Source organism: Phocoena sinus, chromosome 14, assembly GCF_008692025.1.
Source record: "Phocoena sinus isolate mPhoSin1 chromosome 14, mPhoSin1.pri, whole genome shotgun sequence".
Taxonomy (NCBI): Eukaryota; Metazoa; Chordata; class Mammalia; order Artiodactyla; family Phocoenidae; genus Phocoena; species Phocoena sinus.
This window is the reverse complement of record NC_045776.1, coordinates 897908-923081: the sequence shown is the minus strand read 5'-3', so window position 1 is coordinate 923081 and position 25174 is coordinate 897908. Positions and strand designations below refer to the sequence as shown.

The following is a 25174-nucleotide window of genomic DNA, read 5'->3' as shown; positions in this document are numbered from 1 at the left end:
GGAGGCACAGCTCTGTAAATAAACTAAACAAGTGACATGCATGCTTTAAAAGCATTTTAGGGTATGTGAATTAATCTCAACAAAACTGTTACTAAAAAAAAATGTGTGCTAAAGGTCCTGCTACGTGAGGGTCACACTGCCCATCGTCAGCTGTCTTCAGGCGGTGATGGCAAATCCCTGGCACGTGCCGTGCCTGCCTTCCTCTCTGCGGGTGGGGCCCACCAGCAACTGCTGTTCACGGCTTCTCTTTCTGATTCTAAGAGTAGCTTTGGAATACTTCTTAAAGTAGTGCTTTTAGCAACCACTGGAAAGACACTGGCAAAGACCGGATGGGAGGCGTCGTGCTGTTGCAGGAGACCGCTGATAGTGTCCTGGCGTTGGAGGATAAAGGCGGCACTGAGTGGGCCACGAGGCTAGAGGTCTGTCCTTAAGGCTGTGCTTCAGCGAAGGAGCGTAAACAGCGGGGACTGTTGCGGTCTCAGGCAGTGAATTGCTGGGGCCCATCCCTGGAGGAGGATTTTGCCACATATCTGTCAAATTTATATTGCAGAAGATACTTTGGGAACTGTGTGGAGGGATGACTTTGAGGGGGATGAGGCTGGAGGCGGGAGGCTGGCCCAGTAGTGATGGTGGCCGTGAGAACCAAGGGGACCTGGGCCAGGCTCCCACATCGCCGCTGAGAGTGGTCCAGGCCTCAGGCGTGCTGGGAAGCACAGTCAGCAGGTGGTGATCCGTGATGACACTGAGAGTCAGAGAGCAGTAGTGACGCTGCTTACTGGTGGTGCCTGTACCATGAACGTCAAGACTGAAGGCTACTGGGTGAGTGGAGAACTGGGCCGTGTGCACTGAGCCTGGAGCCTCACACCAGCCTTCAGGCACAACTGCTTAAAGAGGACTGCACTTCAGTAAACACAAGAAACATTCTCCAGAGGCCTACTTACTTTAGCCTATTGGTTAGACAGAAAAAAACCTATGTAGGGCTGATTCACTTTGCTGTACGGTAGAAACTAATACAACATTATAAATCAACTGTATTCCAATAAAAATTAATTAAAAATATATAAAACAATAAAAGCGGGATGGTGGACTTCCCTGGTGGCGCAGCGGTTAAGAATCCGCCTGCCAGTGCAGGGGACACGGGTTCGAGCCCTTGTCCGGGAAGACGCCACATGCCGCGGAGCAACTAAGCCCGTGTGCCACAACTACTGAGCCTGCACTCTAGAGCCCACGAGCCACAACTGCTGAGCCTGCGTGCCACAACTACTGAAGCCTGCACACCTAGAGCCCGTGCTCTGCAACAAGAGAGGCCACCGCAATGAGAAGCCCGCGCACCGCAATGAAGAGTAGCCCCCTGCTCGCCGCAACTAGAGAAAGCCGGCGCAGCAACGAAGACCCAACGCAGCCATAAGTAAATAAATTAGTTAATTAAATTAAAAATAAATAAATAAAAGCAGGGATGGCAAACCATGGGCCAAATCTGGACCTCCCTCTGTTTTGTACAGCCTGAGCGCTAAGAATGGTTTTTAAACTTTCAATGTTTGAAAAGCATCAAAAGCAGAATAATATGCTATGACATATAAAAATTATATAAAATTTAAATTTCAGTGTCAATAAACAAAGGTGTTCTTTTAATTCAAAAAAACTCGAAAACAATAAACCTGGCATAAGAGATTATTGTACTTTCAGTGGAAATTCATCCAGTGTTGTGTAATTTACATGGTACGCTGGAGCACGTTTGTCATTAAAATGAAGCCTACTGAAGAGGTCTCTCTTTAATCATAGGGAACTTGAAGAATATTCTTGTATTGTGTGTCAGAAAATACACCTGTAGCCTTTAAAAAAGATGGACGTTAGCCATGTGTTAGTAACAGATTTCACAATAGATTACAAGTACACGGAAGTTTTATTTCGATAGCATCAAACTCATCTGTTCAGGTTTTTGCTTAACAAAATGAGAGAAAAAGAGTACTGTGGCCATACCTGTGCTCTCAAATGCATTTGCACGGTAATGCATGATGTAAGGAAGTTGATGTGTAAGTGTCATATATGGGAATTGTTTTGTGTTCCTAAATGCTTTTATTCTATCAGAAAGATTTAAGTGCACGTATTGTAAGATTTTTATGTCAGTCTTTGTTAATGTGATATTTGAATGCCTGAGTGTTCTAAATATAATTCATGGGTTTATTGAAGATGAATTTCTTTTTCTTTGGGTTATTAAATATTTTCTGATGTTTAGCTTGAAGTACATATTAAGGTGTGAATTTTTAAAGTTTTCTGGGGTATAGTAAGAATTGTAAATCTTTCACTATGCGTTACTATGTTCCTTTTGTAGTGTTTGTTACTTCTTGTCTTTTTTTTCATTTATTGTATATTTTACAACTAATATAAATTGAACGAAAAAAAGTAAAGCTAAACAGTAAAAGAATTTTCCCTTTTTGTTGAAGTCCAGTTTTCTCAAATACTTTATTTTGTTTAAAGGGGTTTGTCTTGGCTGTTACTATCATGAGGGAAGCAATTGATGAATTTCGGCGTTTTCAGCGAGACAAGGAAGTGAATTCACAACTATACAGCAAGCTTACAGTAAGAGGTGAGCAAGATACTTTTAATTCAGTTTCTCATTGTTTAATATAATCATCATTTTAGAATTAACATAAATTAAGAAAACATGTCTTAATTTTGTTACTGAAAATAGTATTATGCGATAGTGTGTTGTCTAATTTTCTTATAATAATATAATGCATATAATTTCAGGGTAGCTTTTTATTCATTCTCTAGATGCTTGGATGTATGTGTTTATGAATATTAAATATATACACAAACCCTTAAACGCATGCATGCACACATACATATACATAAATATTCATAGTTTTAGAGTGCGCTGTTACAGTTTGTATATAATGCACGTGTACTAGAGACACGTGAAACTCAACTGGTGTGTACACATTGTCTGTGAAGGGTAGTTATCACTTCCTCTGAAGTCTCTCTTTGCTTTATATTTTAAACACAGTCATTGAGGTCAGACATCTGGTATCTTGGCCTTGAACTATACTTAAGGAAGAGGGCTTTGAGCAGCCGAAACAAATGTCACGGTCCAAAGTGGTAACTGATGTGCGCCGATCTCCCTGTAACGTTCATTTAAGGCTTTAACCCTCGCCCAGTTTATGTTCTTGAGAGTTGTTTATTTGGTTTTTCAGTCCATTGTAGAAAAGAAGCAATGTATTAGGGAGAGAGTGGGTGAAGCTATTACAGGAAAGTGTGATGACAGTAGCAAGTGACAGTGAAAAACTAAATGGATATTCATACTGACTCAGAGCCTGTTTAAAAATGGAGAAGTTTAGAGTGGAGTTTATATCTTCTGTTTATACATGGACATTTGTACAATGAATTATTATTATTTTTTAATTGTCCAAAGAGTGTTTTTATGCTTTATTGGAGTATTTTTCACATAACATAAAATTCATCCATTTAAAATATACAGTTCAGTAGTTTTGGGTATAGTCACAGAGTTATGAAACCATCACCACCATCTAATTACAGAACATTTTTAACATTCTAGAAAGAAGCTCTGAATATCTATCAGCAGGCATTTCCCATTCTTGCCGCTTCCCTATCCCACTCCAGCCCCAGGCAACTACTGATCTACTTTCTATCTCTATGGATTTGCCTGTTCTAAACATTTCATATAAATGGAGTCAGGTAGTGTGTGGCCTGTTGTCACTGTTTTCTGACACTTGGCATCATGTTGCAGCACATACCAGTACTTAGCGTCTTGTTGCCAGGTGATATTCTACTGTATGATATATCATATGGATGGACATTATAAATAATGCTGCTGTGAACATCTGTGTACAAGTTTTGTGTGGACATTGTTTTTATTTCTTTTGTACATATACCTAGGCATGAAATTACTGGATTGCACGGTAATTCCATGTTTTTGAGGAGTTGCCAAACTATTTTCGTATTTGGCTGCACCGTTTTACGTTTCCACCAGCAATGTGAGAGGGTTCCAGTTTCTCCACATCTTCAACAGCACTTGTCCCTCTTTTTGACTGTAGCCATCCTAGTGGGTGTGAAGTGGTATCTCACTGGCTTCGGTTTGCATTTCCCTAATGACTAATGATGTTAAATGTCTTTTCATGTGCTTTCTGGCCATTAGTATATCTTCTCTGGAGAAATGTTTATTCACATTCTTTGCCTGCTTTTAAACTGAGTTATGTTTTAATTGTTGAGCTGTAGTTGTTTCTATATTCTGGATTTAAGTCCCATGTTAGATATATATGATTTGGAACTATATTGTCTCATTCTATGGGTTGTTTTTTCTCTCTTGATGGTGTTCCCTGATACACAAAAGTTTTTAATTTTCATGAGTTCGAGTTCATCTGTTTTTTTCTTTTTGTCGCTTATGTTTTGGGGTTGTATCTAAGGAACAGTTTGCCAACCCAAAGTTACAACGATTTACTTCTGTATTTTCTTCTAGGGGTTTTATAGTTTTAGCTCTTACATTCAGGCCTGTGACCCATTTTCATTTTGTGTTTTGTATGTGATGTGGCTTCTCATCCTTTTGCATGTGAACACCAAGTTGCCCCAGTATCATTTGTTGAAAAGACTGTTCTTTCTCAATTGAATTGAAAAATTAATTATTAAAAAGCTTTAATGCATAAAGTATTGGCATGGTAGAGGAAAGGTGTGTTGTAGAAAATAAGGTAAGCTTTAGCTTTGGGGAAAAGAGTCCCCAGAATGGCCAGGTAAATTAGGTGTAACTTTGGTTTGTCTATTTTGGAATACAGTATAGGTCCTGGCTTATGTTTTAAATTGTTTTGTATTGTGGAATTTGGGCTGAGCAGAGATTTGTTTCTGGGCACTAATTGTATCATTCACAAATAAATGGTGCGGTGATGTCAGCAAAAGTGACAGAGTACGCAGCTCCACAAATCAAGCAGAACGTGGCAGAGCTAACTTTGTCAAAACTCTGGAAACAGTCAAATTTTACAGCATCTAAGTGATTGTTGCATCCAGGAAAAGGCCTCCTAAAAATTGTAGGAAAGCCTTTTGGTATTTTCACCTGCCTTTGCTCCACCCGCTCCGTGTCATGGCAGCCGCCGGGAAGACAGCAGCAGCCATGTTCCCAGTCTGGGCTCTGGACCCGGCCCTGGAGGGCACAGAGCAGGACGAGCTTGCAAAGCTTTGTGTCTGTCTGTCTAACCTGTCTGGGGGCTACTTGAAGGACTGACCCAGTTCACTCGCCTGTCTTTCACCTAACTTGGAGTTCAGGGCAGGAAGGCTGAAAAGCTGCAGGTGTTTCTCCTTGTGTCAGGCTCGGGTACAGCCGGAGTAGCCGGGCCAAGATTATCTGGGCTTCACACACGAGAGTGTCACTTCCAGGCAGGAAAAGATGCGAGAGAATCCAAAGTGCCCCTGTTTGCTCGGGGAATTTTGAACGCTACATTCAAGGCCAGAGCTGGATGCAAGCTCAGAAAAGGCCTGAGAAGATCTTTTGCTTCTGACCGGTTTCTAGGCTCAGGACAGGCGGAAGTGAAGGCTGAGGCAGAGCTATAAACAGCCGGGCTAAGCAACAGGGTGCCCAGCACAGAGCCACCATCTGCAAAGGCGGAAGAGGCTGTTCTTCCTTTCTGTCGTCTTCCCTCCCTCCCTCCCTCCCCCCGCCCTTTGTCACCACATGTGACAAAGAATACATGCTTCACAAAAATAGTTTAGAAAAGTCACTAAATATACATGGCTATAGCATATACCAAGCAGCAAAACAAATCCAGAAGAGGGGGAGATGGCTCATTTCCTGGGTTCCAGAAGAGGGGGGAGATAGCTCATTTCCTGGGTTCCAGAAGAGGGGGGAGATGGCTCATTTCCTGGGTTCCAGAAGAGGGGGGAGATGGCTCATTTCCTGGGTTCCAGAAGAGGGGGGAGATGGCTCATTTCCTGGGTTCCAGAAGAGGGGGGAGATGGCTCATTTCCTGGGTTCCAGAAGAGGGGGGAGATGGCTCATTTCCTGGGTTCCAGAAGAGGGGGGAGATGGCTCATTTCCTGGGTTCCAGAAGAGGGGGGAGATGGCTCATTTCCTGGGTTCCAGAAGAGGGGGGAGATGGCTCATTTCCTGGGTTCCAGAAGAGGGGGGAGATGGCTCATTTCCTGGGTTCCAGAAGAGGGGGGAGATGGCTCATTTCCTGGGTTACCAGATTATAATAGTCAAAGTGTCTAGTTTTCCACAAAAAATTACAAAGCATGCAAAGAAAGTGTAGCCCATTCACAGAAGAAATTTACAAAAACTGTCTCTGAGGAAGCCCAGATATTGGGTTTACGAGACAAACACGACGTCATCCGCCTCAGATATGCTCAGGAAACTAGGGCAAACAAATGGACAAATTGCTAAAAGATACCAGAATGAGATGTTAACAAATGGAGGATATCAGTAAAGGTATGTAAGTCTTAAAAAAAGAAGCAAGAAATTCTGGTGCTGAAAAGTACAATAGATGAAGAGAGAAACTCACTAGAGAGTTTCAGTAGCAGATTTGAGCTGGCAGAAGAAAGAATCAGTGAACTTGAACCTAGATCACTTGAAATTATCCAGTCTGAGGAGCAAGAAGTAGACAGAAGAAAAATAAACAGATCCTAAGAGACTTGCGGGGTAGCATCAAGTGTACTAAGGTACGCGTGATGGGCATCTTAGAAGGAGAGGAGAGAGAGAGCACAGAGAGAATACTTGAAAGGACAATGGCCATTAACTCCCCGAATTTGAGGAAAGACGCAAATCTACACATTCAGGAAGTGCACTGAACCCCAGAAGGATAAATGCAGAGATCCACACTAAGACACATTACCATCAAACAGTTGAAACCCCAGGACCAAGAGCACACCCTGCAAACGGCAAGAGAGGCGGCTTAGCACATGCAGGGGGTCCTCAGTGAGGTGAGGAGCCATCTGCAGACTTCTCATCAGAAACCTTAGAGGCCAGGGGGAAGTGGGGTGATGTTTTTAAAATTGGAAAAGGAGAAACCGTCAACAGAAAATTCTATGCTAGTAAAACTGTCACTCAAGAATGAAGGTGAAATTAAGATATTCCCAGATAAATTTAGAATTAAAAATAGGGACTCAAACACAAATACACATATACCCATGTTATCACTGCATTGTATACAGTTGCCAAAAGGTGGTGATGACGGTCCAGATGTCCATCAGTGGGTGGACGGATGAACAAATTATGGTCTCTTCATACATCGGGATATTGGGATATTACTTAGCTGTAACAGTTACTGAAATGCTGATACATGATAGAATGTGAATGAACCCTGAAAATACTGTGCTTTGTAAGAGAAGCCAGACACTAAAGGTCATATATTGTATGACATTCTTTTGAAATCTGCAGAAGAGGTAAGTTAATAGATAAAGAACGCAGATTGTGGTTGCCGTGGCCTGGGGAGTAGGGAACGGCAGCTGCTTAATGGGTGTGAGGTTCTTTTGTGGTGATGAGCACGTTTTGCAACTTGATAGAGTTGGTTGCACAATACCGTGAATGTACTGAGTGCCGCGAATCATTTACCTTAAGGTGGCTGACTTTATGCCACTTTCACCTAAAATAGTGTAAAATGATGAGGAAGACAGACTGGTATGTGTCTTTTACAATTCTGTAATATTTGAACTCAAAATACTCTAAAAACAATTTCAGTGGTTTCATTTCAAATGCAAGTGAAAATTCACGTTTTTTAAAAAAATCGGTCCTCATTGCCTGTGATCTGAGAAATGGACATTTCCCATGTAGATAGATGTCGGTAGCGACAGCTGCTCTTTTGGCCTTCCGTGTGTGTCAGAGCACTTTCCCTGTGCTCATTCATATAACCACCGCCCAGGGGTGGCTGGTGTGGTCTCCAGTGACAATGAGAAGCCTGAAACTCATGCTAAATAATTTGCCCAAAGTCGCCATCCTTCTTGGCAGAGTTCGTATTTGAACCTGGACCCTCTGACCTCAAATTCAGTGTTCTTTCAGCTGTGGCACATTGCTTTGTGGCTGGTTATTCTGATGTAAATGACTGATATATACTTTCTATATTAGTATATAGAAAGTGCATGTGTATGCTTATTATTGAGTATAGTTTAAAGTTTATTTTTGGAATGGCATTGATTTCTTTCTGTGATTTATTGTAGTTTGTTGTATCATTTTACAGCATGTGAACTTTTTATGTTTAGAGTTCTCAAGCACATTCTTGTAGAAATACATTGAGAAAATGTTCTGTGTTGTTATTTTTTTCTTTTGAAAAGGAAAGCCACTTCCACTGTTAAATATGCTAACGACTTGAAGGTGCTGTGTTTGGAAGCAGAGAGTATCTTAACTCTGGCATCTGACCTTAGTGAGCACCGAATGATTTTTAGTTTGCTCTTTATTTCATTGCCTGATAAGCTGCTTTTCTTGCGTGGGAATTTTCCATACCTGTCGCTGCTACCTTCCTTCCTTTCTCTTGATGACTACTTCTACTATTCATTATCTCCTAGTGAATAGCACCAGAGGCAGAGGCAAGGAAGAGAAAATAAAGTAGATTTTCCTACTTCTTGGCAGCTTTTGCAAAGAGTTGGAATTGTGTGGCCATTCTACTTTTGGATTCTTGGAAACAATGCTGTTTTTTTCCCTTGTTGCTAGGGAGTCATGTATAGATTGTGTACCTTGTTTGTAATCATCCAGATGGCTAGTTCACAATTCATTTCCACAGATATTTACTAAGTACCCACTATGTGTTGGGTACCGTGATAACTTGATGAGATTCAAATATGGATAAGTCCTGAACTAAGCTTTTTAAAGAGCTCATGCAGTCAGTATTCTAGCAGATAGGATCAATTCAGAAGTCTTCGTTTATTTGTGTTTTCATCAGCCGCCGGATCTCAGCAGGGCGAAGTTATGTCAACCACTATTAGTGTATTTCCCAAATTTAAACCTAAAGCTAACATGGAACTTGATATTTAGAAATGAAACTTGAATTAATTTTGTGCTGCTGGGTCCTTCATACAGCTTGTGATGATTGTTTTCCAGTATATCTTAGTTATTTCTTTTTTATTTTTTAATAAATTTATTTATTTTTATTTATTTATTTTTGGCTGCATTGGGTCTTCGTTGCTGCACGCGGGCTTTCTCTAGTTGCGGTGGGCGAGCGGGGGCTTCTCATTGCGGTGGCTTCTCTTGTTGCGGAGCACGGGCTCTAGGCTCGCAGGCTTCAGTAGTGGCTCGTGGGCTCTAGAGCGCAGGCTCAGTAGTTGTGGTGCACGGGCTTATTTGCTCCGCGGCATGTGGGATCTTCCTGGACCAGGGATCGAACCTGTGCCCCCTGCATTGGCAGGTGGATTCTTAACCAGTGCACCACCAGGGAAGTCCCTTAGTTATTTCTTTTACTAGTTCTGGCGTTTTGTCGTTTAACACGTTTTCAAGTATTCAAACATAGGAGAGAGAGAAAAATGTCTGTGACTTGAGCCTTATGTAAAGTACTGGTGTTTGCGTGTTCGTGTGTGTGTGTGTGTGTGTGTGTGTGTGTGTGTGTGTGTGTTTGAGAGAATGTGAGAGAGAACATTTGCATATTTACATGTCTCTTGTGGTCCAGTTTTCTTGCCAAAAAGGAAGCTTATCTGTGCAGAGTATAGAAATTCTTTATTCCTGTGTATTTTAGCATCTTTGATTCATATTATCAACACTGTGTTGTCCCACACTTGTTAACATTCTTACTCTGTTTTTTTTACGTTAAAAAGATTTTTATGGAATGTCGAACGAAATTTTGTTATCTTTTAGTGAAATTGACTCCATTTGTCAGTAATAATCATTCCTTGAAAATCAAGAGATTTTAAAATCCCTCGTTAGTGCCTTTTACATGTTGTCTATGCAATATGTCGCTTTCACTAAGTCATCTTTCTTGTCTGTGATCTGAGCAGCATTTTAAAATACCCTCTTCCAATGCTCATTCCAGAATATTCAGCATACACTATTGCATTTTTACTCTAAGTAACATTTATCAATCCATTACTATATGTCAGGCACAAACACTTTACATACACTCCCTCATTTGTTTGGTTCTCTGTGGCTGTATCATGGTGGACACGTATCCTCAGGACTGGATAGATAGGCAAGAGTGGATGTACATACTCATTATCTGCATAACTGGTATTTTTTCTTAGGTCACCCTAAGAGGACCTGTATGAATTCATTTCTTCATGATATTAAGCATTTAACGTTTTTTATTGCATTATTTGGAGATTAGGGCCTGGAACCCATGAAACATAACTTTGAAAAATACTTGCTTGCACAGGGTACCTTCTCACACAGACGGGCGTTTCTTGTATGTCTGGATGCTGGTAGCATCCTCTGCTTCCCTCTAGTGACTGGCATTACTCTGCTGGTTCCCTTTAATGACCGAACTCCCAGCCACACGTTTTTTTAAATTTCCAGTTTGGTGAAAAATGCTCTCATTGTGTTTTCTTGCTATTTATCTTTTAGCACTTCACTGTTTGTTTCTTATCCTTTATGGAAGTTTATTCCCCCATTGTTCCTATGTTCATCTTTACCTTATAATTTCTCTACTAAGATAAATTTATCACATGTGGGAAATACTTTTATCTTGTTTGATTAATTTTTTCATTTTTTTTAAGATGTAGATAAATTTATATTTTTCATGTAGGCATATCTTCTGATCCTTTTCCTTTGTGGTTTTTACCTCCATCATAGGAAGTCCATTCAATACCAATATATTGTAAGTGACTATTTTATTTCTTTTAATTAAAAAAATGTTTATTTTATTTATTTAGTTATGGCTGTGTTGGGTCTTCGTTGCTGTGTGCAGGCTTTCTCTAGTTGTGGCGAGCGGGGGCTACTCTAGGTTGCAGTGCGTGGGCTTCTCATTGCGGTGGCTTCTCTCATTGTGGAGCACGGGTTCTAGGCGCGCGGGCTTCAGTAGTTGCGGCACGTGGGCTCAGTAGTTGTGGCTCGTGGGCTCTGGAGCACAGGGTCACTAGTTGTGGTGCACGGGCTTAGTTGCTCTGTGGCATGTGGGATCTTCCCGGACCAGGGATTGAACCTGTGTCCCCTGCATTGGCAGGTGGATTCTCAACCACTGCACCACCAGGGAAGCCCCTAAGTGACTATTTTAATTTCCTTACAGTATTTCTGTGTTTTCATTTTTTGTACTTGAATTTTTTTTTTTTTTTTGCGGTATATGGGCCTCTCACTGTTGCGGCCTCTCCCGTTGCAGAGCACAGGCTCTGGACGCGCAGGCTCAGTGGCCATGGCTCACGGGCCCAGCCGCTCCGCGGCTGGTGGGATCCGGGAAGATGTGGGATCTTCCCGGACCGGGGCATGAACCCGTGTCCCCTGCATCGGCAGGTGGACTCTCAACCACTGTGCCACCAGGGAAGCCCTGTACTTGAATTTTTACCCCATTTGCAATTTTACGTGTAAAAGTATGTATTGTATGGAGAAGGGATCTGACTTTTTTTTTCTCAAATGGTCAGTTAGTTACTTTAAAACCAGTTATTCAAGTTACTAACTTCTTTCAGATCTTTGAGAAATATGTTAGATTTGTTTTGGTCCTTTCCTCTAGTTTCTGTGCTCTTCCACTGATTCATCCAAATTTCCATGCCAGTCTCATACCAGTTTTAAATGTTCCTTTACAGTACATTCTGGTATCTTGGGAAACCTCTCCGTTCCTCCCTCCTCCCCTCCCTCCACCAGTTATTTTCATTTTTTTCTTGTGTTCTCTGAGAAGCATGAAACGCTCTAAATATAAGAGTCCTGGGGAACTTTCTGTCTGCTCGTGACTTAGGCCAGTGGCCCCTGGCCCTCCAGCAGCCTCACAGCTGTCTTGCCACCTCCATCTGTGGATTTCTTCACTGTCTCCAAGTCTCCACACTTAGGTGGATTGAGAAGTAAACCACTGTCATGTGGGTTGTGTAAACATTAGAGGAAAAGAGAGACCAGGAACTGTCTTGACCTAGGTTTGCTCACATCTCTCTCCATAGTAACATGACCGTACACACTCAGGTAGGACACTTGGGGTTTGTCCATGGGGTGAGTCCATGGTAGAGGGAGACTGCTTTTTTTGTACTGTTTCTGATTTTAGTGATTGAGAGTCTTAGAACTTGTTAATTACGAGCCATTCATATTAACAATATTTTGTATCTTCACCTTTGATAGATATGTAAGAAGCCTATGTAACTATAGGAAACAAAGGTTAGAAATTTCTTTTATGCAAACAGCAGAGGGCTTAATGAACACTTTGGAGTGTGTCCTCTCTTTATTGATACCATATAATTTCTGTTTGTATCTGTTAGTTGGTAAAATATCTAACGTTTGAGATACTTATTAAAAATTTCAAACTGTTGTGATTTTCTGCAAAATCTTTTATCTGGTGAATGCAGTGAATTACTGTTGCTACTTATTTCAGTGTTAGGTTCTGTATATAGCTTTAGGCAAAAGCACGTGCACTGGCCGGCTGTAAAGCCTGCCTGATAGCCTCCTCTGACAGCCCCTGGAGTCTCCCTTGGCGACTTGCATAGATAGCTTGGACTCCCTTAGCCAGTGAGAGGCTAATATAGTTTATCCGGTGAATAACATTCAGTGTTTTATCTTTAAATATTTCTTATGGTAATGCAGTATTTCATTATTCCAGTATTCCTCCCAAAGCTATTCCAGCTCTTTTTTTACTGATAGTAGAGGAAAAAGAATTGATTGTGTTTAATTTGAGCATCTTAATTTTTTTGTTGTTGCTTAGGAATGTTATTAAATAATACCTTGGTTATTGCTAGTAAATGTTTAAGAGTAAAAATTTGTTACTTTTGGCAAGATGCTTTATAATTCTTACCCCCAGGCTGTAGTATTTCTTTTTTTTTTCTTATTTCCTAGGCTGTAATTATACAGTCCATTTGTTGTTATATTTTATTTCACTCTGCCTTACTTAATCTTGCTAGAATATAAGCTACCCATTTTGTTCCCACTTATGTCCCTGGCCTGTACTGGGGGAAGGGTGTCCACGTGCCCTTGAGTTAATCCTGACTTCCTCTGGCACCCTCAACTTTGTCAGCCGAGGTCAAGGGGAAGCCTGTGCCCTGCCCAGCTTCAGCCGGGGTCAAGATGGGGTCCTGGGCTCCCCAGGCCTCTCAGCCTGAGCGCAGTCTCGGCCTGTGTACCCCAGGACTAGCCTCACGGGACCTTCATCTTGGTTCGTGTCTCAGACTTTAAAATCACTCTTCATCTTCTGTGTTTTAATCACCACGAGATTCTGTACATCTTCATTCTTAGCATTGCCCTTTTTTCACTGTGCCTTTGGAATTCTGGTTTCTTCATCACCTGAACCTTTCCATCATCAGACTCCTCTGAATGTGCCTTCTTGCTTTCATTAAAATGTGGCTCTTCTGTGAGGGTCCTGCTTCCCCTGCAACTCTCCTAAATGTTTGCTATTTTTCTCCCGTAATCTTGGGGCCACTTGACCTGGAATTAGAGTCCTTCCTATCTTTGTAGCTTATTCCCTCTTGCACCTTCCTCCGGCTATTTTTCAACCGCCAGTTCATTGATCTTACACCTTTGTGCTGTTCCTTGCCCCTTTGATGTCCTAGTTGATGAAGTCCAATGTATCAGTTTTTTCTTTTATGATTGTGCTTTTGGTGTCCTATCTGAGAACTCTTTGCCTAAACTCAAGTTCACAAAGGTTTTCTGTTACATTTATTTCTCTGATGTTTCTTCTTCTAGAGGTTTTTTAGTTTTAGGATTTGCATTATATGACAGGTCTTTTGAGTAAAGTTTTGTATTGGTACAAGGTGTGCGTGTTGTTGTTTCTAGCACCAGTTTTTGAAAAAGTGATCCCTTTACCACCACATTGGCTTACACTTCTGTCAACAATTAGTTGTCTTTCATGTGTGGGTTTATTTCTAGACTCTCTCTTCACTCTGTTGATCTCTTTGTCTCTTTTATGCTAAAACAATGGTCTCTTGATTACTGTTGTTTCATAATAATTCTTGAAAGCAGTAGCGTTTGCCCTCCAAGTTTGTTTTTCCTTTTTAGAGCTGTTTTGGCTAGACTAGATCCTTTGTATTTCCATGTGACTTTTATAAATTTATTTATTTATTATTTTTGGCTGCGTTGGGTCTTTGTTGCCACATGTGGGCTTTCTCTAGTTGCGGTGAGCGGGGGCTACTCCTCGCTGTGGTGCGCAGGCTTTCCATTGCGGTGGCCTCTCCTGTTGTGGAGCATGGGCTCTAGGCGTGCGGGCTTCAGTAGTAGTGGCACGTGGGCTCAGTAGCTGTGGCTCGCGGGCCCCAGAGCGCAGGCTCAGTAGTCGTGGCGCACGGGCTTAGTTGCTTCGCAGCATGCAGGGTCTTCCGGGACCAGGGCTCGAACCTGTGTCCCCTGCACCGGCAGGGCAGGCAGACTCTCAGCCACTGCACCACCAGGGAAGTCCCTCCATGTGACTTTTAGAATCAGTTTGTTAATTTCTATTAAAAAAAAAGCCTGCTGAGGGCTTCCCTGGTGGCTCAGTGGTTGAGAGTCTGCCTGCCAAAGCAGGGGACACAGGTTCGTGCCCCTGTCCGGGAAGATCCCACATACCGCGGAGCGGCTGGTCCCGTGAGCCATGGCCGCTGAGCCTGCGCGTCCGGAGCCTGTGCTCCACAATGGGAGAGGCCACAACAGTGAGAGGCCCGCGTACTGCAAAAAAAGAAAAAAAAAAGCCTGCTGGGATTTTGATTGGGATTGCATTGAATCTATAGATAAATTTGGGGGAGAATTGACTTTTTAATAGTATTAAGTCTTCTGATCCATGAATGAGGTATATCTCTTCCTTTATTTAGGTGTTTTAAAATTTCTCTCAGCAATATTTTGGGTTTTTTTCAGAATATAGGTCTCTCTCTTAATATAATACTATATGATATAATATAGTATAGTATAAAACTTATTTCCCAACTACCCACTTTGCTTCATAATCTGTTTTAAGTTAGACTCCTACCTCCACACACACTTAAAATGGTGAGAGAGTTGGGGGAGAATGCCATTCCCACCCAAATAATGAAGACAAGCCCAATAACTTGCCGATTTCATGGGTGGTGGTCTGCCCAGGAAGCAATACGTGTTAATCCAAAGTGACCTTCTAGAGGGCTCCTTATATGTGATCAAGTGCTTTTTTAAAAAGTTGCTTAATTATTTGTCACTCTTATCTCCTTGTGTGTGTTTTGTCGGGAAATAAGTAATTAATACCTTTTCATCCTTATTTGGTAATGTCTGTGTCTAGTTAGATGTGGTTTTTATGGTTATGCTCTCTTTAATCCATTCCGGCGTTTGACCCATTTTAACTGATCAGGAGTAGAATGGTTATCAACTCCTTCTGTTCTTTTAAAATGGGTTAAGTTTGGATATGCATTTGCGAAGAACAAATGAAATGTCCTAAAAGTGCACAGGATCTGAAATTCGGTAGACACTCAGGTGTTTGCATGTTTATAGCATTCGAAGCGCATCGTGTAGCAGTGCGATCAAATGCTGCTGGTGCTCACACAGGTTACAGAAGGCTTCATGGGGTTATATTTGCTGTGCAGTTAAGGAGGTCTGGGGAGGGAGGGATTTCAGTCAAAAGGAGCAGCAAGTGCAGAGAACCTGTAAGAATAAGCAAGGGCCTCACACGGTTGTTGGATAAGGTGCCAGACTAAGACAGAGCAGGAGCAAAGGGAGATAGTAGGTAAAGCCGGAAAGTTAATTTGACATCAGCTGTGAAGGATGTGTATACATGCTGCAAATTTGATTATCTTCTAAGTAATTGTCCAGTAATGGAGGGTTTGGGGTGAGGATGAACATAACCCTTAATTTTTCAACTAGTTCGTTTGGAATTATGCTGAATTCGGAAAATAATAACAGTGGCGACCATTTAGTTGTGTCTTGTTTCTACAGGTGATGCTGACGAGTGGCAATGAGAGTGGTAGACAGGGCGCGTGGTTAGACGCTCCGCAGGAAGAAGGGTGGTTCTTGGAGCGATTTTTGATCTCTCTTCGGAGGAGCCAATAAAACTTGGTTCATGGGGCAAGTGAGCTAAATGCTTGCCTCCCGTGATAAGGCACACGTAAGCCATCATACTTTTGAGGCATAGTGGCAGGGAACGTTTATTGCTAGAAGAAGGATTTAATGGAAGGATTTACCTGCAGTAGTTTAGAGAGGAAGGGACTGCTGTTTACCTTACTTGGTAATAGTCACTATTCACTGTTTCATCAAAAGAAAAAGGCTGGTAAGGTACGACTTCCTGAGTATGTACTTGACAGTAAATAGAGTAGGATATTTTTAGGGAAAACTGTCATTAGGTTTAAATACTGGTGTACACATTGAAGTATCTTTGTTACTCTATTTAGAACTTGCTTCTATCAAATGGAGCTCTGAAGTTACTAAATTTTAAACGCCCATTCAATAAACACTTTGTGTTGTTGATGGTTCCATTGGTTTGTGAGAGCAGGTGGCCGTTGTGTGTCTTCTATGTGCTGTGACTTGTAAAACTTAAGGAATATGTCTTGTTACCAGTCTCTTCCAACTCTGCTATTAGCATGTTGCTAGCTAGGATCAGCTGTCAGTTCAGCTCACAAAGGGTGGCCAGAAATCAAACCGTTAGTGGAGGCGTGGACTCTGCAGGTTAGGCTGTGGAGGGTCATGATGCTGGGCTGTCAGTGCTGGACAGGTGCATGGGGAGTGGGTGGCTTTCCTCCATCTTTTCTGTCCGATGCCTTCGCTGTTCTTTGGGAAAGAGAACAGAGAAGAAGTCCATGAGTTCATGTGACAAAGGCTGTAAAGGAAGTGCAGGCAGCCCCTTGAACACAAGATCAGAATTATTAGAGAATTCAGAACTATTGAACAATTTGACCAGTTCTTCAAAATTTAGACATGTGTACTTTGAACAGATAAGTGAGGCAGATTATCATACTGATTTGACACTGTGCTGTGTTTAGCCTTCTCGTATTTTGTTCATGTTGTAATATTGTGTAAGAGTTGAGAACTTTCAACAGTGCGTTTTACCATAAACTGTTTTACTTAAACATGTAATTGCTGGTAAGTTCCATAGAAATGAATAGTGATCACAATTAATGCCTTAAAAATTAAAGGCTATTAAATATAAATTGTGTCTATTACCATGTGAGAGAATAATAAATCTCTCAGAAATGTAAGGTCTTGATTAAGGAGTCAAAAAAGGATGCGTTTTCTTTGTTTCAAAATAGTTTAAAGTTATTTACTACATCTTATGACTGCAACCATTTCTTTTTCTCTCTTTTTAAAATGTGTCTATTAAAATGTAAAAAACCAGAAGGAAGGAAAAGTGGATTGGAGAGTAGGAGAGAAAATAAAATTAAATGATAAGACAGGAATTCTGCTGAGTTAATACTCAGGGAGTATGAGATAAGTAAATACGTCTTTACTGCCTGAGGCTTAGCTATACCAAACATAATAGTGGGAGTACAGACCTGAAGCTTGAAGTGACCAACTGAAAAAAAAGATTTAAAGTAGACATTCTTTTGCAAGTATGTTTTTTGGCTACTAATTGATGTATACTTATCACTTACGAAAATATCATAAGATTTGCTTCACATGCAATTCTAAAGAACTTTGCTATTTTATAATATGAATAAAAAGTAGCTTCATCTCCCCCCTGAAAAGTTACTCCAGCCCTTATGTATTTATTGTATAATTGAGGAACATGGAAAAATATAACAGCAAAAATATAATATTTACAAAACTTTTTGATATCCTCAAAACAAATTGTTAGGAACTGGTATGGTTCTATTGAAACTCAGCTGCTTTAAGAGGTATTTAGGAAATAAGGCTTTATAATAAGTTGAATTGGTCTAAAAGTCAGTGTAATGACTGGTAATGTTAGTATTTGATAATGTAATATGAACTTAGCTCTTGTTCTGTTAGCTTTCAGAATAAACTGAATGTAAAAGAAGTGGACCTTTTCCCATGTCAAAACAGTAGTTACAAAAATGTAAAGGCAGATCCATAAGGCTGTTGCTGGTTTCAAAAGGGAGATGGACAGAGGGAGGGAGACCAAGATAGGGAGGTGGGGAGAGAGGGAAGGAGGGAGAGAAACAGAGGGGCGAAGGGAGGCAGGGAGGGAGGAGACACAGGGAGCGAGAACTGACCCAAGTCTCGTTGCTGCTTCAGGACGGTGTCTCCCGTTGTCCACGCCAGCTTCTCACTCCTCTCTGTGGCACTAACATGATGTACATGTTGGGTGTTAGATTTTGTAAATGATTACAATGCACTAGATACTAGAGAGACAATTTACGAATGTACACAGTGTACCCCGTGGAAGCATCACATCTTGTGTAAATCTCTAGACCTTAGTTTTCAGTCCTGACCTGTGTCTGTAAAGCTACTAGTGGAGGGTGATTTTACATGTAATTTTCTTCGTTTCTTTTTACTGTCAGTTATGTGCCAATCAGTGCCTCCAAAACACTAATGTAAGGATCTTACATCTATATGTTTCTCAGCTTCAGTCATCAAATTATTTTATTTAGTGATATTTTTGATCATCCGTAACTTGACTCAGACCTGAAATAATGGCAGATGTGGGAAGAACTTTCCAGATGGAATCCTCTTCCCCACTCTCGCACGTCTTTTATTGGGGGATAGTTAATTGTATTTGGGAGTTCACTAGGAGAAGTAAATTTTCAGCGACTGCGTCTATCTGAAATAAATTTATTTTGAAAGTATAAGTATAGATAAATTTCTAAAGTGTTATTTTTTTCTCCCAAAGTTATTTCTAAAGTATTATTTATCAACTGAAAGTTTAACTCTGATGTGCTATTATTTCCTTGAGTTGATTATACTTCTTCTTTTTTTTAAGGTAAAGTGCAAGTTAAGAGTTCAGACATACAAGTTGGAGACCTCATCATAGTGGAAAAGGTTGATGCATTTTTAATATCTTTTAGACATGTATATGCCAGTTATGAACATTTAGCCTGATTGCAAGTAACTTTTGAATCTGAAGGAAATTGTTTGAGACATGTATTTAAATCTTAACATCTTTGTGTAAGGTTTGATATATGTGAAGAAAAAAATACAGGTTTTTTGTAGTAGGTCTGTTTTGCTAAAGTACGTTTCAGTGTGTGTAGGTAGTCATATTTTGTCTAAAATAAGACATGTTAACTGTTTATTGTTGCATTATCAAAATTATATCTTTTGACCAAAGAATTATATTAGTTAGAACCTATTTATAATGTTTCAGTTTCTAGAGCTTCTTTTTATAGACAGATATATGTAATTATTGGATATTAATTCTTATGGCTTAAAAACTTAACGAGGGGGCTTCGCTGGTGGCGCAGTGGTTGAGAGTCCGCCTGCTGATGCAGGGGACACAGGTTCGTGCCCCGGTCCGGGAAGATCCCACATGCCGCGGAGCGGCTGGGCCCGTGAGCCATGGCCACTGAGCCTGCGCATCCGGAGCCTGTGCTCCGCAACGGGAGAGGCCACAGCAGTGAGAGGCCCGCGTACCGCAAAAAAAACCCCAAACAAACAAACAGAAAAAACAACGAGGGAAAGGTAAATGGAAACAAGAGGATTAGAAAGAAAAAGTTTAGGTCAATGTAGGAAGAAGCCATTTTAAAAACCCCACAGTGGGCAGAGGTGGCTGTTGGCAGGCCGCTACTGGCCCGGAGTCTGGAGGCCTGGGCTGTCTGCCTTTGCGGAGAAGCGTTTCTGCCCGCACAGCCTTCCTTGAGTAACAGTGGACTGAGGGCATAGTCTTTTTGTTTTTCCTTTTTTAAGGCTCTAGAACAACATTTAAAAAAATATAGAATGAGAGGTTTTCATAAGGCCTCTTACAGAGGAGTGTGAGCCCCTGGTACCAGCTGATAGCCACATGGGGACCCATGGGAACATACCCATCCTGAGCCGCCCGTGGGGAGGTTGAGTGAGAGCCTTCCTCCTCAGGAGGAAAGCAGTCTTCATCTCATTGCAGTAAAAATCTGTACACAGAGAACGCTTCGGGCTGTGTTTGTCGGATTTTACGGAAAGGAGAAAATTAAACAACTGATTTGCAACTTACGTAGTATTCAGTTATATGGATACTGTAAGTTACTAACTTTTGATCCATTGTTAGATTTTGGATGGTTTCTCTTTTCTGCTGTGAGAAGTGCTATAATGAAAATTCTGGTACATACATCCTTGCAGGACTCTATAGGATTAATGCTGACAAGAGGGATGGCTGAGCCATATGTTAGTCATATAAATTTTGATGCAATTTTTAAAGAAACAGCAACCTTGTTTTCTCAGGTTTCTGTGGTCAGGAATCTGGATGCAGCCTAGCTGCATCTCCTGGCTCTGGGTCCCCCTTAAGGCTCTCAGTCAAGTTGTTGTCAAGGTGTCAGCCAGTAGCCATCGCCTCAAGTTCCACAGGGTGGAGCTGATGCCAGTCTCACTCTTGGGGTTGTTGGCAGGACTTGGTGCCTCTTTGGACTCAGGGCCTCAGTTCTACGAGCTTTAGGCCTGTGGCCACGCTCATTCCTGGACACATGGGCCTCTCCACCGGGCAGCCCACCACCGGCCTGCCAGGAGGGAGGGGTAAGGAGAGAGTGTGAGTGCCAGCAGAAGGGTTGCACAGTCTCTGAGACCTAGACTCCAGAGTGATGCCCCAACACTTTTTGTTTTCCTCTTGACTTTTAGGAGGATATCTTGTGTTTGTTGTGTTGAAGGTTAGGATAGAATCTCTCTTTGTGAATCAGATGAGTACTCTTTGGCCTTTTCATTCTTTCACCTCTTATTTCCTCCTTAACTTTCCTATTTACCCTTTTTTTCCCTTACCTTTGCTGTTTAGTTTGATGTAGCAGTACACTCACCTTCCTGTTTTCCCTCAGTCCTCCCATTTTTACTGAGTAACAGGTGCACCCTTCTTGGCCATCTCATTGGTCATACAGGTAGATGTGAAAGAGAGATCTACATCTGTGTCTGGGTGTTCCTCTTCAGTGTCTCTCTGGCCTCACAGGTGTCTTCTCCAACAGTAAGAAAGATTGGTGAGGGACATAGGCCTCTGTAGACATCCAGGTAAAGGTTTCCGTTTGATGTGGAGCTGCACCTCTTTGTGTTTGTTTGTTATTTCAGTGTCCAGTGGATAGCACGTTGTGGATGACGCACCAGTGTTACATATATGTGAGCATGTGTGTAGTATCCTGTGCTACTCTGAAATTTAAAGATTTGGTAGCAGAGCTAGAGGGAGGACTTCTAAAATGTTTTCGCTAGCCTTAAGGATGCACTGCTGCATACTAAAAAATAGGGGTGGCACCACTTGCCTGATTTAGCTTTTTATATTGCCAATTGTACTTTCATTTTCATATGAAAATTTTTCATATATTTTAATTCCCTGGAAAACATTGAGTATTCTGAAGTTTGATAACATAGTTTCCAGTAACTACTGGGAAATGATAAATTTTTAGTAGTAGGTTCATGGTATTTGTCAAACCAATTTTGTGATTTTTGTAGTGATAAAAGGTTTTTTTCTTGCCAGTTGATATAATCATCATAAGGAAATAGCAGAGATCTGGTAGCAAATGGCTTTGTCCTTCTACTTTTTTTTTTTTTTTTTGCGGTACGCGGGCCTCTCACAATTGTGGCGTCTCCCGTTGCGGAGCACAGGCTCCGGACACGCAGGCTCAGCGGCCATGGCTCACGGGCCCAGCCGCTCCGCGGCATGTGGGATCATCCCGGACCGGGGCACGAACCCGTGTCCCCTGCATCGGCAGGCGGACTCTCAACCACTGCGCCACCAGGGAAGCCCATATTTCTCTTTTATTTGACCATATTCCTATTTATAAATAATGTTTGGATATTTCCATGGTGGATTTTATGTTATAGGATAGTTGTAATTTTTTATCTTAACATGGAATTAAAATTAGTACATCGATATTCATTTTATGGGTATTTAAAGGAATAATGCTAATCAGCTTTGGCTCAGTGTTATATATGTCAGTAGCCTAGAACATGGGAGAGCAGCAGCCTGGGACAGAAAGTGGAAAGAGGATGATGTGGCCTTCAGTGTTCACTGCGTCTAGGTTTAAACTCCTAGTTCTCCAGTTTCAAATTCAGCCTAGGAGAAGTATGTGTTTGACATGTATCTGGAAATTGGGAGGGTAGGACCGTTCAGAGTCAAGGTCAGATGATCCTCTGTGCATGCAAGGTGAAGCAAGAAATTCCAAAGATTATCTCCCAGCTTAATAAGGAAACCTGAACAGTAACTGAATTCTTACACAGATGTATGTATCAAAATCTCAGCAAGGTTTTTTTCTTCGTTCGTTTGTTTTGGTTTTAAAGACAAAATAAGATTTTCCTAAAACTGATTTGGCAAGGCACAGGCCCTAACATGGCAAAAACAACCTTGACAAGGAGAATAAAGTGAAAAGAGCCACTCTCCTAATGTTAAGGCATACTTCCTACGATATTAATTAACATAGGGCAGAAGAAGGGTAGAAACAAAGATAATGAAACATCAATGGAGAACCCGGAAATAGCCCCACCCAAATATGCTCAAGTGATTTTTGACAAAGTGCAAAAGCAATTAAAATGGAGGATGGATAGCCTTTCAACAAAACAGGCTGGAACTAGTGGACATCCGTGGGTAAAAAATGAACCATAATCTAAATGTCACACCTTATGTAGATATTAAATCAAAGTGGACCAGGCACTTAAATATATAATGTAAAACTGTAAAACTTTTAGAATAAAACAGGGGAAAATATTCAGAATCTAGGGTAGGAAAATAGTTTTTAGACTTGACACCAAAAGCACAATGCATATAAGGGTGAAAGAGATAGATTGCATCATTAAAATTAAAAATGTGTGCTTTGTGAAAGAACATGTGAATATGGTGGAAAAACAGACTGGGAGAAAGTATTTGTAAACCATATATCCACAAAGATTTGTATCTAGAATATGTAAAAATGCTAAATACTCAACAGTAAAAAAAAAAAAAATCAAATTAGAAAATGGGCAAAAAAAAAAAAACATTTAGCCAAAGAAGACATACAGATAGAAAATAAGCATATGAAACGTTATTCAACATCATTAGTTATCTGGAAATGCAAATGCAAATGCAGTGAAATATCACTACACATATAGCAGAATGGCTACAATGAAAACTGATGACAGCACAAATGCTGGCGGTGACATAAAGATAGTGGATTACATGCAATTCATGTGGGGATATCAAATGTTACAGCTATTCTGGAAAATCATTAGACAGTCTGTTAAAAAACTGAGTATACAACTATCATTTGACCCAGAAGTTGAACTTCTGGACCTTTATCACAGGTAAATATTAATTTAGATTGGCACAAAAGCTTGAACATGAATGTTTATACCTGCATTATTCATGATAGCCAAAAATCAGAAAGAGTTCAGATATCCTGAACGGGTCATGGTCAAAGAAACTGCTGTACATTATACCATGGTAATTTCATATTAAGAAAACACAGGTCCCTGCTCCTATGTTGCTGAGTCTTGAGAGGAGGGAAAAATAAAAATATCCAATAATTATTTTGAAGTTTCTAGTTTACTTATTAATGCCTCATAGAAAATAAAACAGGATAAGGGAATAAAGGGTAGGGGTCTAAAATTAAGAAAAAAATTCCATGTATGATAGTATCAAAGGAATAAAATACTTATAAATAAAATCATGGTTAAGAATAAACTTAACAAAAGAACAAAACTTGTACTTTGAAAACTACAAAACATTGTTAAAACACAGTAAAGAAGACCTGGATAAACAGAACGACGTCCCATGTTCATGGATTGGAAGTATTCGTATGTTAAAATGGCAGTACTCCCAAACTGATCTACAGGTTCGGTGCAGTCCCTCTTAACATCCCAGCTGACTTCTTTGCAGAAATTGACAAGCTGATTCTAAAATTCATATGGAAATACAAGAGATTCAGAATAGCCAAAGCAGTTTTTAAAAATGTGAACAAAATTGGCATATTCACACTTCTCCATTTCAGAACTTTCTACAAAGTTAACATTAATCAGGACAGTATGGAATTGGCATAAATTAAACATTGAGAGTCCAGAAATAAAGTCTTAAATTTCTGGTTAACAGATTTTCAACAAGGGTGCCTAGAAAATTCAGTGGGATGGGGCTGTGTTTGGGTGGGTGCTTATTTTTGACCCAATACTGATTATGAGAGTCTTCATTTTGTTGTGTGCAGCTGTAATTCATTCATTTTGTGGTTACATAGTATGCCTTGTATCCATTCTACTGTTGGTGGGTATTTGGGTTGCTTCTAAGTTTTGCCTGTTAGGATTGATACCTCTGAGTCATACTTGACCATGTCTTCTGGCTCACATGTGCACACATTGCTGCTGCATGTGTACTGAGGAGTGGACTTGTTGGATTTTGGGGTGAGTGTGTATGTTGCACTTGAGTACTTACTGCAAATGATTTTGCAAAGTGATGTATCAAATTATACTCAGATCGACAGTGAGTAAGAGTTCCCATTCCTTCATGTTTGCCAACACTTGGCATTGCCAACCTTTTACATTTACCATTTCCAAATTGTACATAGTGGTTGTGGTTTTAATGTGCATTTCTGTAAAGACTAACAAAGTCGGACACCTTTTCATGTGATTTTGGATATTTTTCTCATTTGGGAAAAGCCTGTGAGAATCTCTTACTGTTTTTTTTCAGAGTTATCCTTTCTTAACAGTTTGCAGGCCTTCAAGTACTCTGGATGGGAGTCCTTTATTAGTTTTATGTTGTGAATATCTTTTCCTTCCTAGTGTGCTTTGTGGAACAGAGATGCTTAATGAATTCAATATATTATCATTCAAAGAAAAATTCTAACGAAGTCAACCTTATTAATCTTTTCATCTGTAATAAGTTTTTTTTTAAATTTGTGGTGGTGGGGGGAAGGAGTCTTGTTTAAGAAATCTCTTCCTACCAAAAAGTCATGAAAATATTCTTCTGTATTATCTTTTAGGTTTTATTGTTTTGACTTTGACATTTTTTAAAAATTTATTTATTTATTTATTTTTGGCTGCGTTGGGTCTTTGTTGCGGTGAGTGGGGGCTACTCTTCATCACGGTGTGCGGACCTCTCACTGCGGTGGCTTCTCTTGTTGTGGAGCACGGGCTCTAGGCGCCCAGGCTTCAATAGTTGTGGCACATGGGCTCAGTAGTTGTGGCTCGCAGCCT

General features: G+C 40.7%; 1 protein-coding gene across 8 annotated transcripts in view; it reads left to right on the top strand.

The window, feature by feature from the left end:
- The window catches only part of ATP9B (ATPase phospholipid transporting 9B (putative)), a 217153-nt gene that overhangs the window by 33875 nt on the left and 158104 nt on the right, over positions 1–25174 (top strand). For 7 of the 8 annotated variants that reach the window (XM_032654355.1, XM_032654351.1, XM_032654354.1 and 4 more), the window contains 2 exons: positions 2479–2587; positions 18843–18901. In XM_032654355.1, coding sequence (XP_032510246.1) covers positions 2479–2587; positions 18843–18901 — 168 coding nt within the window. Of the gene's footprint in view, positions 1–2478; positions 2588–18842; positions 18902–25174 lie in introns of those variants that run through there. The other variant, XM_032654358.1, reaches the window with a different exon arrangement.